General features: G+C 50.7%; 1 protein-coding gene across 3 annotated transcripts in view; it reads left to right on the plus strand.

Moving 5' to 3' along the window:
- ARMC6 (armadillo repeat containing 6) overlaps positions 1-19,379 on the plus strand; it is a 36,364-nt gene extending 16,985 nt beyond the window's left edge. The window contains exons 2-8 of one of the 3 annotated variants that reach the window (XM_049877504.1): positions 5,761-5,929; positions 6,945-7,027; positions 11,411-11,984; positions 16,426-16,571; positions 17,273-17,404; positions 17,811-17,940; positions 18,769-18,972. In XM_049877504.1, coding sequence (XP_049733461.1) covers positions 5,761-5,929; positions 6,945-7,027; positions 11,411-11,984; positions 16,426-16,571; positions 17,273-17,404; positions 17,811-17,940; positions 18,769-18,884 — 1,350 coding nt within the window. In that variant the 3' untranslated portion in view covers positions 18,885-18,972. Of the gene's footprint in view, positions 1-5,760; positions 5,930-6,944; positions 7,028-11,391; positions 11,985-16,425; positions 16,572-17,272; positions 17,405-17,810; positions 17,949-18,768 lie in introns of those variants that run through there. The other 2 variants (XM_049877503.1, XM_049877505.1) reach the window with 2 other exon arrangements.
- The last annotated feature ends 1,127 nt before the right edge of the window (positions 19,380-20,506 follow it).

Genomic DNA, 20,506 nt, shown 5'->3' on the forward strand with positions numbered 1-20,506 from the left:
TTGCTTAGGGGAACTGGCAACCACCAGACTCGCATTTTTACCCTAGCACAGCCCAGCTGCATTACAGGAGCTGGGAATGCTGTTTCCCACCCTCTTGGCCTAGGCTGTACCCCAAGTGGCTCTGGATGACCATCCCCAGGCATCATCACTCTCTTGAGCTCCATATCTGTCCTTTCACCTGCCCCCACTGTACTCTGTCCTGTGCTGGATCTGAGGGCCCTGGAGGACTTGGCTAGGGTGGTCACAGTGTCAGACGCCTACAGTCCTCAGCTCTGAGCTCAAGACTGGGCAGAGGGAGGGTCACAGTGGGGGATCCCAGGGTGAGAGAGCACAGCTCTGTATGAGTGGCCAGGGAGACTCCTAGGAGAAAGAAGAGGATCAAAGTAGAGGGAGAGGTGCCATTGAGGTAGGATAGAGCAGTGGTGTCCCAGCCAGGCCCCTTCCTGCCTGTGTGACTTCAGGCAGGTTCTTTCCCTCTCTGAGTTCCAGATTCCTCATCCGTCAAATAGGCACAGTGATGTTCCCCTTTGCGACGTACTTCTGTGACAGGGTGACCACTTACCGTTGGTCCATCTCAGGTCTGCAACATGGCCGGGGTCACTTACTTGCTGGTGTCCCTCCTGTGGTACTAACCCCAGAAATTCTTGCACCTTGGAGCTGGCCAGGAGCCTAGGCCACCCCACACTCCCCACTGAGAAAGTCGCTTGTGACAGAAAATCCTTACTCATTTCCTTCACCATAGACTTTGGAAATTCTTAAAACCAGTTGTTGTCGAGTTGACTCTGACTCATAGCGACCCCATGTGTGTCAGAGTAGAACTGAGCTCCATAGGGTTTTAGTAGCTGATTTTTAGGTATTTGATCGCCCAGCCTTTCTTCTGAGGCATCTCTGGATGAACTTGAACCTCTGCTCCTTGAATGAGCAGCTGAGCGCTTAACCACTTAGCCATTTGTACCACCCAGGGACTCCATCTAAACAAGGCAGATGTATTAAAACAAGTAAATTAAAAAAGTTTTTCGTTTCTTTTAGGCTCTGGGCCTGAGCCTGTCTCCCCTTGTTGAAAAGGAACGATGGCAAGTATTAGGTATTAAAGGCCTGTTGGCATCTGGTAGAGCCTTTCTTGTTGACATCATCAAAGAGTTGAAAGAATTGTAAAGGGAATTTCCTGTTTTCACTGAGGGCTTCTGTCTTATTTAACCGTGTGAACCATCCCGCTCCAGAAGGAAAGGCCCTGCCCAGGATCACTGACTTATCTAACTGCTGGCACTGCCCCCTGGCAGCCAGGTGTATGTGCAGTTATTGTTGTTTTAAATAGAATAATAGTATTTTTTTCTTAATGTGGAAACCCTGGTGGCATAGTGGTTAAGAGCTATGGCTGTTAACCAAAAGCTCTGCAGTTCAAATCCGCCAGGCGCTCCTTGGAAACCCTATGGGACAATTCTACTCTGTCCTATAGGGTCGCTATGAGTCGAAATTGACTCAACAGCAGTGGGTTTTTTTTTTTTTTGAACTACCTGGAATCCCCTGAGAGGGAAAGGCCCTGCCCAGGATCATCGACTCATCTAACTGCTGGCACTGCACCCTGGTGGCCAGGTGTATGTGCAGTTATTGTTGTTTAAATAGAATAATAGTATTTTTTCCTTAATGTGCTATAATTCACGTAACATAATATTCACCCATTTAAAGTGTACAATTCAGTGACAGAAGATTCACAATATTGTACAACAGTCATTTCTGTCTAGTTCCAGAACATTTGCATCACCCCAGAGAGACCTTGTACCCATTAGCAGTCACGCCCCATCCCCCGCTACCCAGCCCTTGGCAACCACTAATCCACTTTCTGTCTCTATGTATATGACTGTTCTGGAATTTTGTGTAAATGGAAATCATACAATATGTGGCCTTTTATGTCTGGCTTCTCTTGCTCAGCATGATGTTTTCGAGGTTCACCCATGTTGTACAATGTATCGGAGCTTTGTTCCTTTTCATGGCTGTGTAATATTCCATTGTGTGTATGGACCACATTGTGTTTGTCCGTTCATCTGTTGATGGATACAAGTTGTTTTCACCTTTTGGCTGTTGTGAGTAATGCTGTGAATATTTTTGTGTGGTTGTGTGTTTTCATTTCTCTTGGGTGTATACTTAGGACTGGAATTGCTATGTGTTTAATGTTTTATTGTGGAAAATTTTAAACATACAGAGTTTGAAGATACCATAATGAACACTACCTACCATCGCCCAACTTCAGCAATGGCCTGTTTTTGGTCTGTTTCATCCCCACGATGGGGCCTTTTGAAACAAATCCCAGTTACTATATCTGTCTTTTCCCTGTAAATGCTCTAAGTCTCTCAAAGACAAGGACTCTTTTTTTCCTCATAACCACAATACCATTATCACACCTATGTCATATTGTTAAGAATTCTTAATATCACTTTTCCAGAAGCTCAGATTTCCACCACCATCCCCGAATTTCTTTCAAATTATTGTTGTTAGGTGCCATCAAGTCAGTTCCGACTCATAGTGACCCCATGTACAACAGAATGAAACACTGCCTGGTCCTGCACCATCCTCACAATGGTTGTGGCAGCCACTGTGTCAGTCCATCTTGTTGAAGGTCTTCCTCTTTTTTGCTGGCCCACTACCAAGTATGATGTCCATCTCCAGGGACTGACTCTGATCCCTCTTTTTTTTTTTTTAGTTCACTGATCCCTCTTGATAACATGTCCAAAGTATGTGAGACGTAGTTTCGCCATCCTTGCTTCTAAGGAGCATTCTGGTTGTACTTCTTCCAAGACAGATTTGTTTGCTCTTTTGGCAGTCCGTGGTAGATTCAATATTCTTCGCCAACACCACAGTTGAAAGGCGTCAGTTCTTCTTTGGTTCTCCTTATTCATTCATTGTCCAGCTTACACATGCATATGAGATGACTGAAACCACCGTGGCTGAGGTCAGGTGCACCTAAATCTTCATGGTGACATCTCTGCTTTTCAACACTTTAAAGAGGTCTTTTGCAGCAGATTTGCCCAATGCAATGAGTCTTTTGATTTCTTGATTGCTCCCTCCATTGGTGTTGATTGTGGATCCAAGTAAAATGAAATCCTTGACAAATTCAGTCTTTTCTCTGTTTATCATGGTGTTGTTTATTGGTCCAGTTGTGAGAATTTTTGTTTTCTTTATGTTGAGGTGTAATCCATTCTGAAGGTTGTGGTGTTTGATCTTCATCAGTAAGTGCTTCAAGTCCTCTTCGCTTTCAGCAAGCAGGATTGTGTCATCTGCATATCACAGATTGTTAATGAGTCTTACTCCAATCTTGATGCCCTGTTCTTCAGAGTCCAGCTTCTTGAGTTATTTGCGCAGCATACAGGTTGAATCGGTATGGTGAAAGGGTTCGACCCTGACACACAGCTTTTAAATCACTCAGTATCCCTTTGTTCGAACAACTGCCTCTTGATCTGTGCACAGGTTCCTCATGAGAATAATTAAGTGTTCTGGAATTCCCATTCTTCGCAATGTTATCCATAATTTACTATGATATACAGAGTCAAGTGCCTTTGCATAGTCAATAAAACACAGGTAAACATCTTTCTGTTTGATTTCCTCAAAATGGGGTCCTAACAGTGATCCCCCCCACTTGCATTTAATTGATGTCTGTTAAATCTCTTTTGGAAACCCTGGTGGCATAGTAAAGTGCTACAGCTGCTAACCAAAAGGTTGGCAGTTCAGATCTACTAGGCACCCCTTGGAAACTATGGGGCAGTTCAACTTTGTCCTACAGCGTTGCTATGAGTAGGAATCAACTCGACAGCAACGGACTTGGTTTTGTTTTTGGTTTTAAGTCTCTTTTAATTAAAAGTTTTTCCCCTTCCTTTGCAATTTATTTGTGGGAAACCTTGGTTGTTGTTTTTTTGTTCTCTAGTCCCTTCCTCTTATTTAATGAATAGATTTTAGAGCAGTTTTAGGTTTACAGCAAAATCGAGCATATAGCACAGGGAGTTTCCATATATCTGTTCTCCCCCTACACACAGCTTTCCCCTACTATTGGGCGGTGCTGCTCTGAAGATGGTCAGACCCAGGTTTGAGGTTTTGGTACGATTGCTTCATAGGTGCGCCGTGGTCTGCATCAGGAGGCCCCTGTGCCAGATTTTCTCCTGAGTGATGTTGAGATTGATTGGAGGATTCAGTTAATATTGGCCTGGCCCTTCTTCATCTGCCCATCGGCTTTGCAGACTTTGCAGCCCTTGGGGGCCGTTATCTAGGTCTGCCCTGTGCCGGGTGATCTGCTGGGATCCGTCCTGACAGCACAACTTTTCTTCATCATTCCTGATTCTCCCGGGCCAACTTATACAAGGGAGGCAGCATCAAGGCTGGGTTCCTCACTTGCCAGTATTCGTAAGAACTAGTTGGACTTTTTTGTTTTAGTACTTATGGACTGACTTGCAGATTCTGATTTTGATGTCTAGTGTTTTTGTTTTGTTTTGTTTAATGCTCAGTTGTCCTCTCTTTGGCTAACAGGAGCCCCTTGGGGTTTACTCCTGAGTCCTTTGACATGACCCTGGTAGTCTCTAGAAGCTTCCTTGCTTTGTGGTATCACAGGATGCCTCAGGCTGGTCCTGCCCATCTCTGGAGCCAGTATCCTGTCCCTCAGTGGAAAACAGTATTTAGAGACCACAGTTGGCATCAGGGGAGCTCGTGACTACTGTGGTGTCATTTTCTCTCAGCATTTTCAGTTTGTGTTACTAGAAAATTGGAGTTTTTATTTGTTTGAGAGGAAATGTGTCATGAATTCATATAGATATTTCTAATTCAAATTTAGGAGTATCTAACAGGAGTTTTTAAATTAACTTCTTTGGTTTTATTAATGTTCGAATCTTTTTTCTTTTATGCTAGTTTCTAATGACATAAGCATTATTACTTATTGGAGACCCTTGGTGGTGCAAATGGTTAACACACTCAGCTGCTAACTGAAAAAATTTGAGGTTCGTGTCCACTCAGAGGCACCTTGGAAGAAGGGCCTCGCGATTTACTTCCGAAAAATCAGCCATTGAAAACCCTATGGAACACATTTCTATCTGACATGGATGGGGTGGCCAGGAGTTGGACGGAGTCAACTTATTGGCAACTGGTTATTTCCTATCTGTAATAGTTTCAGAGTAACATCACCCATAACAGACGTACTGAAAAGAGTTGAAGAGTTTCTCTTGCAGCTCATACCATCCTTAGGATCTGCCTCACCAGGAGGGCACAGACATGTGGCCTTGTTTTAAAGTTACATGAAATGGTTCAATCAATGTAGAGCCATTACAAGAGCTTCATTTTGCTCTTGATTTTTAGGGATTGCTCTTGGTTTTATTTCGGTTCACTTTCTTAATTATGCAAAGCGTTTATGTGGTTCCAAATTCAAACCTGTAAAACATGATATATTTGGAGAAAGGAGTCTTGCTTCTGTCCTGTCCTTTAAGATATGTATAAATATACATATATATATATATTCATTTTTACTATAAATGTGTGTTGGGGAAAAGGTACATATTAATAACCCCCCTTGCTCAGATAAACGGTAAACTACATGCTCTGCTCTGCACTTTTAGAGGCTCTTGGCATGTTGGGACATTTCCCTTTCTTTGATCTTGGGTGTAAGGATTTTCCCAGGGGGTTGTAGAACCTGGCCCTGGTGGAGACCCCCACAAATGGTGCTCTCAAGGAGGCCAGACCCCCCCCTTCTTCCCCATAGCATGGTGTCCTGTCCCCTTGCTTTCTCAGGTGGGCGCGTCTGTTGGCAGACACACGGACCATCGCGACAGCGTGAGGATGGCCTCCAAACGCATCAGCCAGGAGACCTTCGACGCAGCCGTGCGTGAGAACATTGAGGAGTTTGAAATGGGGCCAGATGAGGCTGTGAGGGAAGCCACAGAGCAGTTTGAGTCACAAGGTGGGCACTGGCACAGGCTCCTGTTGCTGTGAGAGGAGTTGGGAGTAGAGGCCTCACCCGGGCTGGCCACACCCATCACACCAAGCTTTGGGTCTGTACCTGCCTGTGCCTCATCAGACATTTGGGGGTCTCATTTCCACTATCACTTCCTTGAAGAGGTTTTTGCTGCCACTTTCCGGGATGGCACAGCCCAACTCGGAGACCCAGCTTACTCAGGCCAATGGGGCATGTCAACCTCCAGCCTATAGGAGACCAGAAGTACTCAAGTGGGTTCACAGAGGAGTGTTAAGTTGGCGCGGTGGGGGCTGTTTACAATGGGTCAGGGTTAGGAAACCCATGGTAGGGACCCTCCACAGGCCATGGCACGGACCCTGAGGGTCAGGGCAGGGAACCATTGCCCACCTGAGACCCACAGGAAGTTTAGCTCTGGACAAGGGCCTCCTGACAGGTTTAGGCCCCCAAGTCTGTATGGGACAGTTGAGGCTGGCCCTGCAGCCAAAAGCTGGGGGTAAATGCTGATTCTCTCCCCTTCACTTTATGCCTGGCCCCCATTGGCCAAACTCTGACAGAAGCTCAAGGGAAGGGAGCTGGGGATACAGCCCCAGAGGTCAGAGGTTGTCCTCTGGGCACAGAGAGGGCAGAGGTGCTGGAGGGTGACTGGAAGGCATTGGGCATGGGGGGCTTCCCGTGGGCAAGGAGCCCTGAGGGAGAAGGCTATCCAGTTGCCCCCTCACCCCCCAGGTAGAATGTGGCCACTTCTTGCTTCACAGCACGGCCAGCTGTGATCAGCCAGCCTTGCTCAGTGATGGCCTCACTGCCGCTCTGCTTGGACAGCCCAGGGGAAAGGGGGTGCTCACCCATGTGGACACAGTGCTGGGCCCACCATGGGTGGTGGGGGTAGGAGCTGGGCAGGCTCCCTGGAGGCTCCTGGAGTGGGGTTTCCAGGTGAGGGGCACATGGTATGACTCGGGTGGTGGTGACCCCTTGTTTTTGGTCTCCCCTCATTCCTCCCTAGGGGTTGATCTAAGCACCATTGTGAAGACAGCACCCAGGGTCTCTGCAGATGGACCGGAGGAGCCAGAACACGATGTTCTACAGGTAGGGGCAGGCAGCCACCTGGGCAGGGCCTCTCAGCTTGGCAGGAGCCTTAGGACCAGTACACTCCCAGTGGTCCCTGAGCTACCTGAGGGTGCCATGGGGTTTGTGCAAAGAGAGGTGGGCAGGGGTCACAGGGGAGGCGGGTCGAGCAAGAGCTGTGGTTTATGGGGCTTCAGCTGTCTGCTGGCACTAAAGCTTGCCTGTGGGGTGGATGCCGTAGTTCCTGAGTTAAGGTGGGGAAACCGAGGCCAGCACAGCTTTCCACACAGTAAAGTAGAGCTCATAGGAGCTGGACACTCTGCTTAATGTTGTCCATCAAGCTCAGTACATGGCAAATGGGTCTAGTGCTTGCTGAGAATGGACTGTGGGCCGAGTTCTAGGTTGGGCACCTTCCTTGTGCTCTCATAGTCAAGGTTGGGCTATTATCCCCATTTTATAGATGGGGACATCAGGATCCAAAGAGAAGAGCATGGCTTGGCTCTCCTAGTGGCAAGGAAGTAGAATGGGAGAGTGGGAGCCCAGCTCTGCCTCTCATTGCCTCAACATCCTCTGCACCTCCTGCCATGCAGAGGCCTTGTGAAAATGATATTGTTTTCTTCTGCCTTTCTTTACTAGTGAAGAAGAACATGTAGTAAGGATGAACTGTATTGGCTACATAGTTCTTCTTTTGTGACCCACTCAAGCTTGTCTTCTGGCAGATTTTCTACTGAGATGGCCACCTTTTTTTTTTTTCTTATTGATTTGTAAAAGCTGCTTATATAGGAAGGGTCTCAGTAACAATATAGCTGGGTCTCTGAGTGCTTCTTAAGTGCTTGGCATTGTGCTAACTTCTTAAAACTGTTGTCGCAATCTGAAATAGGCCCATTTTGCTGATGAGGAAACCAAGGCTTCCCAGGGGTAAGTGGGCTGCAGAAGGTCACAGCTAGTGAGGGGTAGAGCTGGGACCCAGACCCGGGCCCCTCTTCCCACAAAAGCCAAGCTCTGAACCACTCTGATGCCTTCCTCCAGCAGGTGCAGTGCAATGGGTTTCTCTTACATATGGCCTATCTTTATATATATAAAAAAATCTTTATATAGGCCATATGTAATTCTGCCAAAATGACTGGCTAGGCCACAGTCTTGCAATGGATTGCTCAGTGCACTATGCAAATAGGTGCTTAAAACCACCCGGTAGGATTAAGTGACCTTGCAGGAATTGGTCGATTACTATGCAGATTGAGTGATTGTGGTCTACCGACGGGATTGGTCAGTTTGTGGTGTGGCTGGGAGGGCCATGCCTTGAAATTGAATACAGGGGCCAATCCCATGGAGGTTGGGGGTGACCTCACTACCATCAAGACGAGCCTGGAACAGAGTGTGTCATTTGGACCCAGGGTCCCTGCATTGAGAACCTCCTAGACCCAAGAGAGAAAGCCATTACACTGACAGTGGCACAAGACAGCAAGAAACGTGGCAACACAGCAGAGCCCAGCAGCAGTGAAACAGTGGCAGCAGCATGAGTGGCATGAACCATGGGGACCAGTAGCTGTCGTGGGCTTGCCAACCCACAGAGTGAGAGACAGCTGAGTGCCTTCTGGCAGGAGGCTTGCTGATGGAGTGGGTTGTGTCCAGCTAAAGTGCTGTAACACTTGTCCTAACGGGGCAGAGGCTGGTATGGTCGAGAGAAGGGCTGCCTGCTGGCATGGCCAAGAGAAGGGCCATTGGCTGGCACGCCAAGAGTAGGGTTTGCCTGCAGGCACAGCCAAGAAGGAGCTGAGAGCCATCCTGGCTGAAAGCTGTCCTGAGTGACAAACTGTATCCTGTCCCCTGAGCTGTATCCTGTTACTTCCAAGTTAACCTTGCTCTTGAGTTGTAGCCTGTTACTTCCCTAATAAACCACATAATGGTGAGTGTGGTCTGTGAGTTCTGTGTGGCCATCACAATGAATTCTCGAAACCAGCAGAGAAATAGAGAGGGCAGTGGGAGGAACCGCTGGTGTCAGAAACAGTGAAAAATTCCCAGAATGGAGATGTGTCTGACCTCTACCTTGTAGGAACTAGCTTTGTGCCAATCCTGATTCTCAACTCTCTTCCTAAATGTAGATAGGCTCAGACTCTACTAGGTTACAACAGGAACCCCCTTGTTTGTGTTCAGCCTTTCCTCTTTTTCCTTCTTAATTTGACTTTTTAAATTTCATTTTTCATTACAGAATGAGAATGTGAATACATTCTTGGCATAAAAGATTCAGGCCATACTCAGGCATGTATAGTAAGAACTGGAAGTCCCCTGTCGCGTCCCTCACGCCACCCCCGTTCTCACTCTTCCCCGGAGGTAATGGGTGGACACTCAAGTCTGCACCTTCCTGCCCTCCTCACCTCCCAGCAGAGCTGACCCCTCCTCACACCTCTTGTGCACTGTTCACAGGTGTAGGGGCTCTGGTGTGTGAAAAAGGCTCCCTTTTGGAGAAGAATTCAAATCTATGGTGCCTTTTGAAATGAATCTGCTAGAGTTGTAAACTGTGTAGCAAACAAGCTTGTAGAAATAAAAACCAAGTCTTGAAACTCTCCGAGTAAAAAGTGAGTCAGCCGCTTAATCCATATAGAAGTTTATAGGCTAAAAGCAGTCAGTCGCAGAGAATGAAGGGACCCAGGAACAAACATAGCTGACAGATGTGGCCCTCGTAGCTGTCGTCAGGTTGACCCCACGTGTGTCAGAGTAGAACTGAGCTCCATAGTGGCCGTGTTTTGGAAATAGATCGCCAGGCCTTTCTTCTGAGGTACCTCTGAGTAGGTTCAAACCTCCAACCTTTCAGTTTGCAACTGAGTGCATGAACCAGTTTGCGCCACCCAGGGACATCACCTGACCCCCTCCATTTTAACAAAAGCCATCTCCTTAACAAGCAGGCGAAGTCTCGAGGTCACAGGGTTAACAAGCACACTTAGAAACTCAACTTTAGGGTGAGATCCCTGCAAGGCGTGATTCCATTTAGATTTGACAGGTACAGTGTGCAGATATCTGTAATTTTCATTTTCTCCCTCATTGATTAAATGCAGAATGATTGCAGATCCATCACTGGGCATTCTCAAAGGCACTGGCCTCACATGCTCTTTCCAGTTTCTTAAGGATTCCTGCTACAATACCACAGCCTCTGGCTTTAACTTACTTTTTAATACTCTGTTGAGTGACCAGCTACTGACTGAAAGGTTGGCAGTTTGAACCCACCCAGCAGTGCTGCAGAAGAAAGCCCTGGCAATCCGATTCCATAAAGATCATGGCCAAGAAAACCCTATGGAGCTCAGTTCTACTCTGTAACACATGGGGTCGCCACAAATCAGAATCAGCTCAACAGCTATGGGTTGAGCCTTCAAATTTCCTCTGAGGTCCACAAGTCTGAGGCTTGGTGTAGGTCTGCGGTTAAGGCAAGTTACAGCCCTTTATGGAGCTGCCCTCCGTCCTGGGGGCAGATGCTAGTGGTTTCATTAGCACCAGGGACATAGGTTCATGTGGTGCCCATCCAAGGCTTGTGGTCATGCCCCTGATTGGCAGCTAGAATTCTCTGCACTTTTCAAACTGCCTTCTCTCTTTAATATTAGATATTAAATAATTCAAATTATTTTAATGTAATTGTTGTTGTTAGTTGCTGTCAAGTCGATATCGTGACTCATGGTGACCCTGTATGTGCAGAGTAGAACTGCTCCATAGGGTTTTCAAGGCTGTGACCTTTTGAAAGCAGATTGCCAGGCCTTTCTTCAAGGTGTCCCTGGGCTCAAACCAACCTTTCAGCTAGTAGTCAAGAACTTAATATAATTAGTATTTTAATAATTAGATATTGTTTGATAGTCTACTTAAGGGCTTCGAGTTGAATCTGGGTAAATCCACTGTGCATACAGTGTGGTTCCACTTGGCAGGGCCTTGATAAATGTGTTGAGTGAATGAGACTAAAGGAGACATCTGGGATGGGTAGGTTTGAGAACTTCCTCAGACAGCTGACCATTGGAAAGTGTGTCTGCCAGCTACAGCTGTGTAAAAAGCGACCCAAATCAGCAGCCAGTATATTGTCTGTTAGGATTCTGCAGCCTGACTGGGCTTAGCCGGATGGTTCTTCTATGGGTCTCACTTGGGGGTGCTCATGCAGGGGCAACAAGGGCTGGAATGTTTACAAGGTCTGTGCTCATGTGTCATCTAGGGCCACTGGGGTGTCCAGGCCTCCTCCTCTCCATGTAACCTCTGCAACCAGCCAGACTCCCTACATGGAGCTCAGTGCTCTGATAGTATGGCTGTGGAGGCCACCACAGCCGGGACCAGCCCAGATCTGGGGAAGGAGTCCACAGGGTGTGAGCATGTGCTGCAGTCTGGGTGCTGTCTCTGACCAAGCCCCACAATAGTCTCTCTTGTGTCCCCCAGGCCCTGGATGCCCTGCGGGAGGCTGTGGCCTGCTCCCAGCCACAAGAGGTATTGGTGCCCCTGGCCCGCTTCCACAATCAATGCCAGGAGCACAGGCCCTGCCGCTTCTTGGCTGCCCAGAAGGGGGCCTACCCTGTGCTGCTCGCCATCTGGCAGCTGGCCATGGCGGGTGACCCAGCCCTCCTGCTCCAGGCATTGGACACCCTTGCGGTGCTGACAGATGGCCAGCCCGACCTGCTGGATGCCCAGGGCCTGCAGCTACTGGTGGCCACACTGGCTCAGGGCACTGGTGCAGCCAACCTCACCTGCACTGCCCTCCGCCTGGTGCGCCACGTCTGCCTGAAGCATGAGCAAAACCGGCAGGCCCTGGTCAAGGCTGGTGTGCTGCCCCTGCTGACTGGAGCCATCGTCCAGCACGGCCGCTGCGCTGACGTGGTCCGGGAGGCCTGTGGGGCACTCCGCGTCATGACCCTTGACGATGACATCCGCGTGCCCTTCGGCCATGCCCACACCCATGCCAAGATGATCGTGCAGGAGAACCGGGGCTTGAAGGTGCTGATCAAGGCTGCTGAAGGTAGGGGGCATGGGACAGCCCTAGGGGATGTATCCTTTTTTGAGGCCAGGCTCAGCTGGACAGTTCAAACTGCCCAAGGTATAGGGGGTAAGGGGTGGCCCCAGGGGTCATGGCCTCATCTGAGGCTTGGGGCTCAGCTGAAGGGTTCATTTCCTGGTGGATACCACCCAGGGTAAGGGGGCAGCAGATAGCACTGGGGGCACAACCTCCTCTGAGCTTGGGACTCAGCTGGAGGTAATGTGCTGGCTGCTGAGGAGGGCTCCAGGCTGGGCCTCATTGGCCAGACCCAGATGAGCCTGTCCCCAGAGCCACTTGGAGAGGGGGCCTTGTGCTGTCCAACTACATGGATGGAGGGGGAAAGGGAGAGTGCCCCCAGGGAAACTGAGGTGCTGTTTCCAAAGACAGGGGCCTTGATGCCCTCACTGAAGCTAGTCCCGACAAGGTTTACATTCCCGCCGTATTTGGCCACAAATTATGTGCATGTTCGTGTGCCCAGCTCCGCCCATGCTAGTCGCACGCTAATAATACTGACATTCAGACCCCAGAGTCCTGCCCGGTCCGCTGCTCCTGCCTGGAGAAGGCCTGACCAGGGTCCGGAGCCCAGAAGATGCTAGGAGAGTGAACGCCCATGTCCTTCCCATCTCATGACCCTGACCACAGCTGTGTGTACAGTCTGGCCCTGTCCATACCACCTGCAGGCGACACGGGCCTGGTGGTCTGCACATCAGCTGCTCTTTTGATGGTGACGCCCTCTCGTTGACTTACAGGAGATGTGTCAGCCTAGGTTCTCCAGGAAACAACCCACACGACATACATACATGCAGTTGGTGGTGGTGGAAGTGGTTAACACACTCAGCTACGAACTGAAAGATTGGAGATTCAAGTCCTACCAGAGGCACCTCGGAAGAAAGGCCTGGTGACCTTCCGAAAAACTAGCCACTGAAAACGCTATGGAGTACAGTTCTACTCTGCACACATGGGGTCACCGTGAGTCGAAATCAACTCGACAGCAACTAACAACAAATGTATCTCTATCTGGAAGGCGAAAGTTGGAAACAAGAAGAATGAGTAGTTAGGAAATATGGCCTTGGTGATAGAAACAATGCCAGAGATCGCATGATTGAATTTTGCAAGGCCAGTGACTTCTTCACTGCAAATACCTTTTTTCACTAACATAAATGGCAACTATACACATGGACCTCACCAGATGGAATACACAGGAATCAAATCGACTGCATCGGTAGAAAGAGACGATGGAAAACCTCAGCATCATCAGTCAGAACAAGGCCAGGGGCCAACTATGGAACAGACCATTAATTGCTCATATACAGGCTCAAGTTGAAACTGAAGAAAATCAGAGCAAGTCCACAAGAGCCAAAGTATGACCTTGAGTGTATCCCACCTGAATTTAGAGACCATCTCAAGAGTAGTTTTGGCATTTGAACACTAATGACCGAAGACCAGATGAGTTGTGGAATGACATCAAGGACATCATACATGAAGAAAGCAAGAGGCCATTGAAAAGAGAGGAAAGAAAGAAGGACCAAGATGGATGTCAGAGGAGACTCTGAAACTTGCTCTCGATTGTCAAGCAGCTAAAGCAAAACGAAATGATGAAGTAAAAGAACTGAACAGGACATTTCAAAGGGCGGCTCGAGAAAACAAAGTGTTATAATGACATGTGCAAAGAGCTGGAGATAGAAAACCAAAAGGGAAGAACACACTTAGCGTTTCTCAAGCTGAAAGAACTGAAGAAAAAATTCAAGCCTCGAATTGCAATAGTGAAGGATTCTATGGGAAAACTATTAAACAATGCAGGAAGCATCAAAAGAAGATAGAACATACAGAGTCATTATACCAAAAAGAATTGGTCGATATCCAACCATTTCAAGAGGTAGCTTATGATCAGGAACCAATGGTACTGAAGGAAGAAGTCCAAGCTGCACTGAAGGCATTGGGGAAAAAGAAGGCTCCAGGAATTGACGGAGTATCAATTGAGAAGTTTAAACACACAGATGCAGCGACGGAACTGCTCACTCGTCTATGCCAGGAAATTTGGAAGACCGCTACCTGCCCAACCGACTGGAAGAGATCCATATTTATGCCTATACCCAAGAAAGGTGAGCCAACCAAATGTGGAAATTATAGAACAATATCATTAACATCACACGCAAGCAAAATTTTGCTGAAGATCATTCAAAAGCGGCTGCAGCAGTATATCAACAGGGAACTGCCAGAAATCAGGCCGGTTTCAGAAGAGGATGTGGAACCAGGGATATCATTGCTAATGTCAGATGGATCCTGGCTGAAAGCAGAGAATACCAGAAGGATGTTTACCTGTGTTTTATTGACTGTGCAAAGGCATTTGACTCTGTGGATCATAACAAATTATAGATAACATTGTAAAGAATGGGAATTCCAGAACACTTAATTGTGCCCGTGAGGAACCTTTACATAGATCAAGAGGCAGTTTTTCAGACAGAACAAGGGGATACTGATTGGTTCAGAGTCAGGAAAGGTGTGCGTCAGGGTTGTATCCTTTCACCATACCTATTCAATCTGTATGCTGAGCAAATAATCCGAGAAGCTGGACCATATGAAGAAGAACCGGGCATCAGGACTGGAGGAAGACTCGTTAACAACCTGCGTTATGCAGATGATGCAACCTCGCTTGCTGAAAGTGAAGAGGACTTGAAGCACTTACTAGTGAAGATCAGAGATCTTCGTTATGGATTACACCTTCAACATAAAGAAAACAAAAATCCTCGCAGCTGGACCAATAAGCCACATCATGATAAACGGAGAAAAGATTGAAAGTGTTAAGGATTTCATTTCACTTGGATCCACAATCAACACCCATGGAAGCAGCAGTCAAGAAATCAAAAGACACATTGCATTGGGCAAATCACTACAAAGGACCTCTTTGAAGTGTTGAAAAACAAAGATGTCACCTTAAAGACTAAGATGCGCCTGACCCAAGCCATGGTATTTTCAATAACATCGTATGCATGTGAAAGCTGGACAATGAATAAGGAAGACTGAAGAATTGATGCCTTTGAATTGTGGCATTGGCGAAGAATATTGAATGTACCATGGACTGCCAAAAGAACAAACAAATCTGTCTTGGAAGAAGTACAACCAGAATGCTCCTTAGAAGCAAGGATGGCAAGACTGTCTTATATACTTTGGACGTGTCAGGAGGGATCAGTCCCTGGAGAAGGACATCATGCTTGGTAAAGTACAGGGTACAGCGTCAGTGAAAAAGAGGAAGACCCTCAATGAGATGGCTGCAATAATAGGTTCAAGCATAACAATGATTGTAAGCATGGCACAGGACCAGGCAGTATTTTGTTCTGTGGTACATAGGGTCACTATGAGTTGAAACTTACTCGACGGCACCTAACAACAACAGTATTTATAGTTATATATGCTAAGAAATTGATCTCTGTAGGGCAGAGCAGGCTGGACATGGGCAGGGACCGAGGTTGTGGTCCCTGGGTGGCAATTCCTCCCCCTTCCTCTGGGTTTGTTCTTAGGGCCCTCAGCTGACAGATAGAGCCCACCAGGTTGGAAGGATAGTCTTCTGTACTTAGTCCCCAGGCTGTGGGTGTTAACCGCATCTACAGACTGCCACACCACGGCCAGTGTCAGCTTGAATAACAGTTGAAGCATAACCAACCTTCATGAGTCTTCTCACGGGCTGTGGTATCTGCCCTCACTCTGGGGTCTCTGTGAAGGTGTCCCCTCCCAGGTACCTATGCAGGCCGTGGTATCACCATGTATTGTGTCGGGCCAGCTGTTCAGTTTCCTCCAGGGCATCTGGGTATTGTGTCACACTTAACAGGGTCATTCCTACCCCAAGATCAGAAAATCATCTCGAGTTTTATTTAGCACTTTGCTGGTGTCATGTTCTAGGTGAGACCATCAGTTGGTCTGGGATTTCTTTGGGATATTGGGTGGTGGGGCGGGGTGAGGGAGGGGTGGTCCTTGCCTATCCCCAGCGGCCAGCAGGGGGCGCTGCAGGCCCAGGCCCTGGGTGGGCACCAGGTGGGAACCCCTGAGCACTCTCTTTAGGCACAGCCTCTGGTGCTAATGGGCCTCCGGGCTTCCAGATGCAAATGGTGCCTTGTGAGGCAGAGTGGAAACGGATTCTTCACCCAGGACAGCTGGCCCCGAGCCTGGCTACCCAGGAGCCAGGCAGTGGCCAGCCACCGCTTGGGTCCACTCTCTTCCTTCCGGGTTCCCCCAGACTTGCCCTGAATCTTCCCAGACCCCCTCCTGTGTCCCTCATCCTCCTCCCAGTTCTCCCTGATCCCCTAAACATCCCTTAGGGTCTCCCCAGCCTCCTCCCTGGGTCTCCTCCCACCCCTCTGACCCCCTTCCTGCATGTTCTCTTCTCCCACACACATGCCCTCCCTCCTTCCCCCCCCCGCCCCCACAGCATTCCCTGACAGCCCCGGCATCCTGGGTGAGCTCTGCAATACCCTGTCTCGCCTGGCCGTCCGCAATGAGTTCTGCCAGGAGATCGTGGACCTTGGGGGCCTGGGCATCCTGGTGGGCCTGCTGGCCGATGACACCAACCACCAGGTGGGCACCAAAGACCCCCTCCCTGGGGTTCCTTCTTTTGTTTCCCTCAAACCTGGACTTCAGCCTGGGCTCAGGATGGTTCAGAGGGAGGCCTCACCCCCTTGCTGTCCTCAGTTTCCCCATCTGTAAGATGGAGCAGGGACCCCTACCCATCCTTCCCTCATCCACCAGCATTTATCAGCCTGCTGCAGCCAGAAAGCCCCTTGGGGGTGCCCAGCACATGGTGGTGATGGTCATGCTGCCCCAGCCCAGCTGGTGGCATTACCAAGACTCGGCCTGTGCACAGGCAGAAAGCCAGACTTGAACCAGTTTAAACTGGCCTCAGCAATCAAGGGAAGATGTTTTCCTTATACTCCTGAGGGCGGCCTTCAGTTTCGCTCCATCTCAGCTCTGCTTCCCACTGGACCCAGCTGTGGCCAGGGCCCATGCTCTGATTGGCTGGCTTGAGTCACATGCCCCCAGAGGGGCATAATCCTCATACTCACACTGTCCAGCTGAACAAAAGTAGCTGCACCCTGTCCACCTTCTGGGCCCCTTGCCCTCTGCCAGCTAGGACCCCACCTGTGGCCACACCTGTTCAAACCTGGACTATCTGTGCAGTAGCTGCACAGTGGCTGCCCCAGACCCATCTCGAGACCCCACCCCCCACAGCCCAGAAGCTTCTGAGGGGTCTGCGGCTGACTGCTCTGTCCTCACCACAGGACCTCATGAAGCAGGTGCTGAGCGCCCTGCGGGCCATTGCAGGCAACGATGACGTGAAGGATGCCATCGTCCGCGCCGGTGGGGCCGAGTCCATTGTGGCCACCATGACCCGGCACTTGGCCAATCCCCAGGTGCACACCACAGGGGGTGGGAGCATGGAGTCCCAGTTAGTGTCCGCATCTGCCTAGTACTCCTTCCCACCTCTTCAGGCCAGGGCTAGGGCAAGGACAGTGAGGCACTCGGGGTGGGGAGAGTGAGAGGGGTGTAAAGAGAGCAAGGCAGTTAGGGTAAGGCAGTCAACGTGTCCCTGCATGCACCCGACTCCGAGAGCAAGGGCCCCTGGGTGTCCTGGGGTGACTTCCATACCCAGGAGAGCCTGACTGGGGCAGAACCTTCTTCAGTCCTAATTGCCCGTGGTATCCCTGTCACCTGGCGTCTTCACCGTCATTAGTCTGTTACCAGCTGAGCTGACATCTGGGAGTGGGAGGGGTTTCACTGACCACCCCCCTAGGTCTCAGACACCCTGTGCCCCCCCAGGTATGTGAGCAGAGCTGTGCAGCCCTGTGTGTCCTGGCCCTGCGCAAGCCGGAGAACAGCCGGGTCATCATGGAGGGCGGCGGGGCCCTGGCTGCACTGGAGGCCATGAAAGCGCACCCACAGGAAGCTGGTGTGCAGGTGGATGGGGCAAGGGGCAGGTGTGGGAACAGGTGGGGGAAGGGGCAGCCCTCTTTTCTGCCCTGGGTGCTGTATCTACCCTGCTGCCAGTGATGGTTGGCCTGGTGTCTCCTCTGTTCTCTCTTCCTGGGCCTTACCACTTGTTGGTCCCTTTAGAGGGGTGTAGGAGGGAGGAGATACAGAAGTGGGGGGGTCTGCTGGGGCTTTGGAATGAGTTCCAGATGTGGGGATGCCACTGGCCACACCTCTTGGGAGTCATCCCCCCTACCCACCTGAAACTCAGACTCCTTGCTGGGCTCCTACGCTCCTGCCCCTCTGCCCTCCAGCCAGTACAGGCGCCTCCTCTAGGTCCTTGAATGTTCCTGGCGTCTGCCCACCCTGGCCTTTGTTCTTGCTGCTCCCTCACCCAAGGCCCCCCCGACCAAGATCTCCCCTTGGCTCGTCCACCCCTGACCACCCTGGCCAGGCAGCCCCTTACTTCCCACCCACTGGAGGCAGGCGCCATATCGGGAAGTGTGGCCACACTGCCGCTGTGCCCACACATGGCCAATGTGTGGTGAAAAAACAATGGACCCACACACAGCTACCTTCTTCCATGCCTGTGTTCCCTGGGCTTCTGTCCCAGCTTTGAGCCACCTTTAGGGACCTCGGGCCCCCACTTGCCCATTCTGAGCTGCCAAGAAGGTAAAACGGGAAGATGGGTCAGGCTGGGCGCAGTCGGCTGCAGTCATCATTATAGCTCGCATTAGAAGACTTTCCCAAGGCCAGAGTGAACCCGGGCCTGGCACCCCACGGCTTACACCACTCCCTCCCCTCCCAGAAACAGGCCTGCATGTTGATCCGAAACCTGGTGGCCCGCAGCCAGGCCTTCTCACAGCCCATTCTGGACCTGGGAGCCGAGGCGCTCATCTCGAAGGCCCGTGCTGCCCACCGTGACTGTGAGGACGTGGCCAAGGCCGCCCTGAGGGACCTGGGCTGCCATGTGGAACTGTGTGAGCTCTGGACAGGCCAGAAGGATAACCTGGCACTGTGACCCCCTTGGCCACAGGGACTCGAGGTGAGTCAGGGGCTGCAGCGTACGTGACTGCCCTGCACTTCATGCCACAGCTGGGCCCACCTGCTTCCGTTGTCAGATACATCTGACAACACACCTGGTAAGAAGCACCCAGTCCAGGCTGCCCGTCCCTCTTCCTGGCCCTTTCCTCCTAGAAGGACTTGCAGTGTTGCCAGGAATGCGGGGCCCTGCTGCCTGCCCTGGCCCCATGATGTCTGGTACCCAGTTAGCATCTGAGTGGTCTGTTTGGGTAGTTGGGGTCCTGCCTCTGTCCTTGTCCTCACCTGTAAAATGGGTCTCAGACACGTACACTGCTGGCCAGTAGGTGGGGCCATGATGTCTGTCCATTGGAGCCCAGGAATAAAGACCATGGATGCAGAGTGGACAGTGCCTATCCCATAGCTCGGCTGGGTAGGGGCTGTGGCCTCAGGAGAATTAGGGGGGAGGGCAGGAGGAATAGACATGTCGGGGGGGGTCATGGGGTCACCAAGGAAAGCTAAGGAGTTTTGAAAGTAGCTTGGGTGTTCGATCTGTGGACAGGGTGGTGGGGATGCAGTGGCAGGATGAGGGGTCTCCAGGTGCTGAGGGCACATTGCTTGGGGGACTCAGAGCACAACATCTGAGCCAACATCATGGTCCCCCTGAGCCTTGGTGGTCCCCATAAAACAGGGATGCAGAGTCCAGTCCGAGGGGTGGAACAGGGCCACAGTGGGTGGCCCCAACTATCCTGGCTGTGCCTGCTGACATCACCAGCCTCCTGGTCACTAAGCCTCCCACACAGCTACCCTGCAGCCCCTACTGGTGCCTGACAGCCAACCACCGGCTAGGTCACAGTCCTTATCCGCCCGGTGGCCTGGGCAGCCTACACCCTCCCTGAGCCTCAGTTTCCCCATCTGTGGGGTAGACATCATTGTTGCTGCCCCCAGTACCTCCCCCCTGCCCATGTTCTGGGGTCCTGGGCAGCTCATCCCCTGTATGGCCAGGTCTGGTCCAGGACAGTCTTCAGAAGGGGCTCTAGGCACCATGCCTAGAGCCTACCTGGAGGCCCCTCCCTCTCCTGGAGCTCAACTCAATCCTTGACCTCACCTCTGTCCTCTTCCTGGAGGTGCCTGGTTTCCATGGAAATCAGATTACTCAAGTAGCTATGAGGGGGCATGGCCCTGGCTCCACCCCCATGTAGGGATATCTCGCCCCATGGGTGGGGGCCTGCTGGTCAGGGTGCCCTGCCCTTTGGGGACCCACAGCAGCTCCCCTGGCTGATATAAACCGCACCCCACCCCAGTGCCCCACTCCCACTCACTGAGGTTCAGGGCCAGGTGGACCTTACCTGATCCTGGGTCGGCTGCCACTTGTGACTGTGGGGGGTGTCCTTAGGCTGCACTGAGCCTCTTTATGTCTCCTGGGGGTGTGCCAGGCCAATTCCAGGGAGGCCTGAGGGCCGGCTCTATATTATTTTGTCCCTTCTCCACCCTGCAGGTCCCGTCCCAACCCTGCTCTCAAACTG

This window comes from Elephas maximus, chromosome 3 (assembly GCF_024166365.1).
Source record: "Elephas maximus indicus isolate mEleMax1 chromosome 3, mEleMax1 primary haplotype, whole genome shotgun sequence".
In the NCBI taxonomy this organism is placed as follows: Eukaryota; Metazoa; Chordata; class Mammalia; order Proboscidea; family Elephantidae; genus Elephas; species Elephas maximus.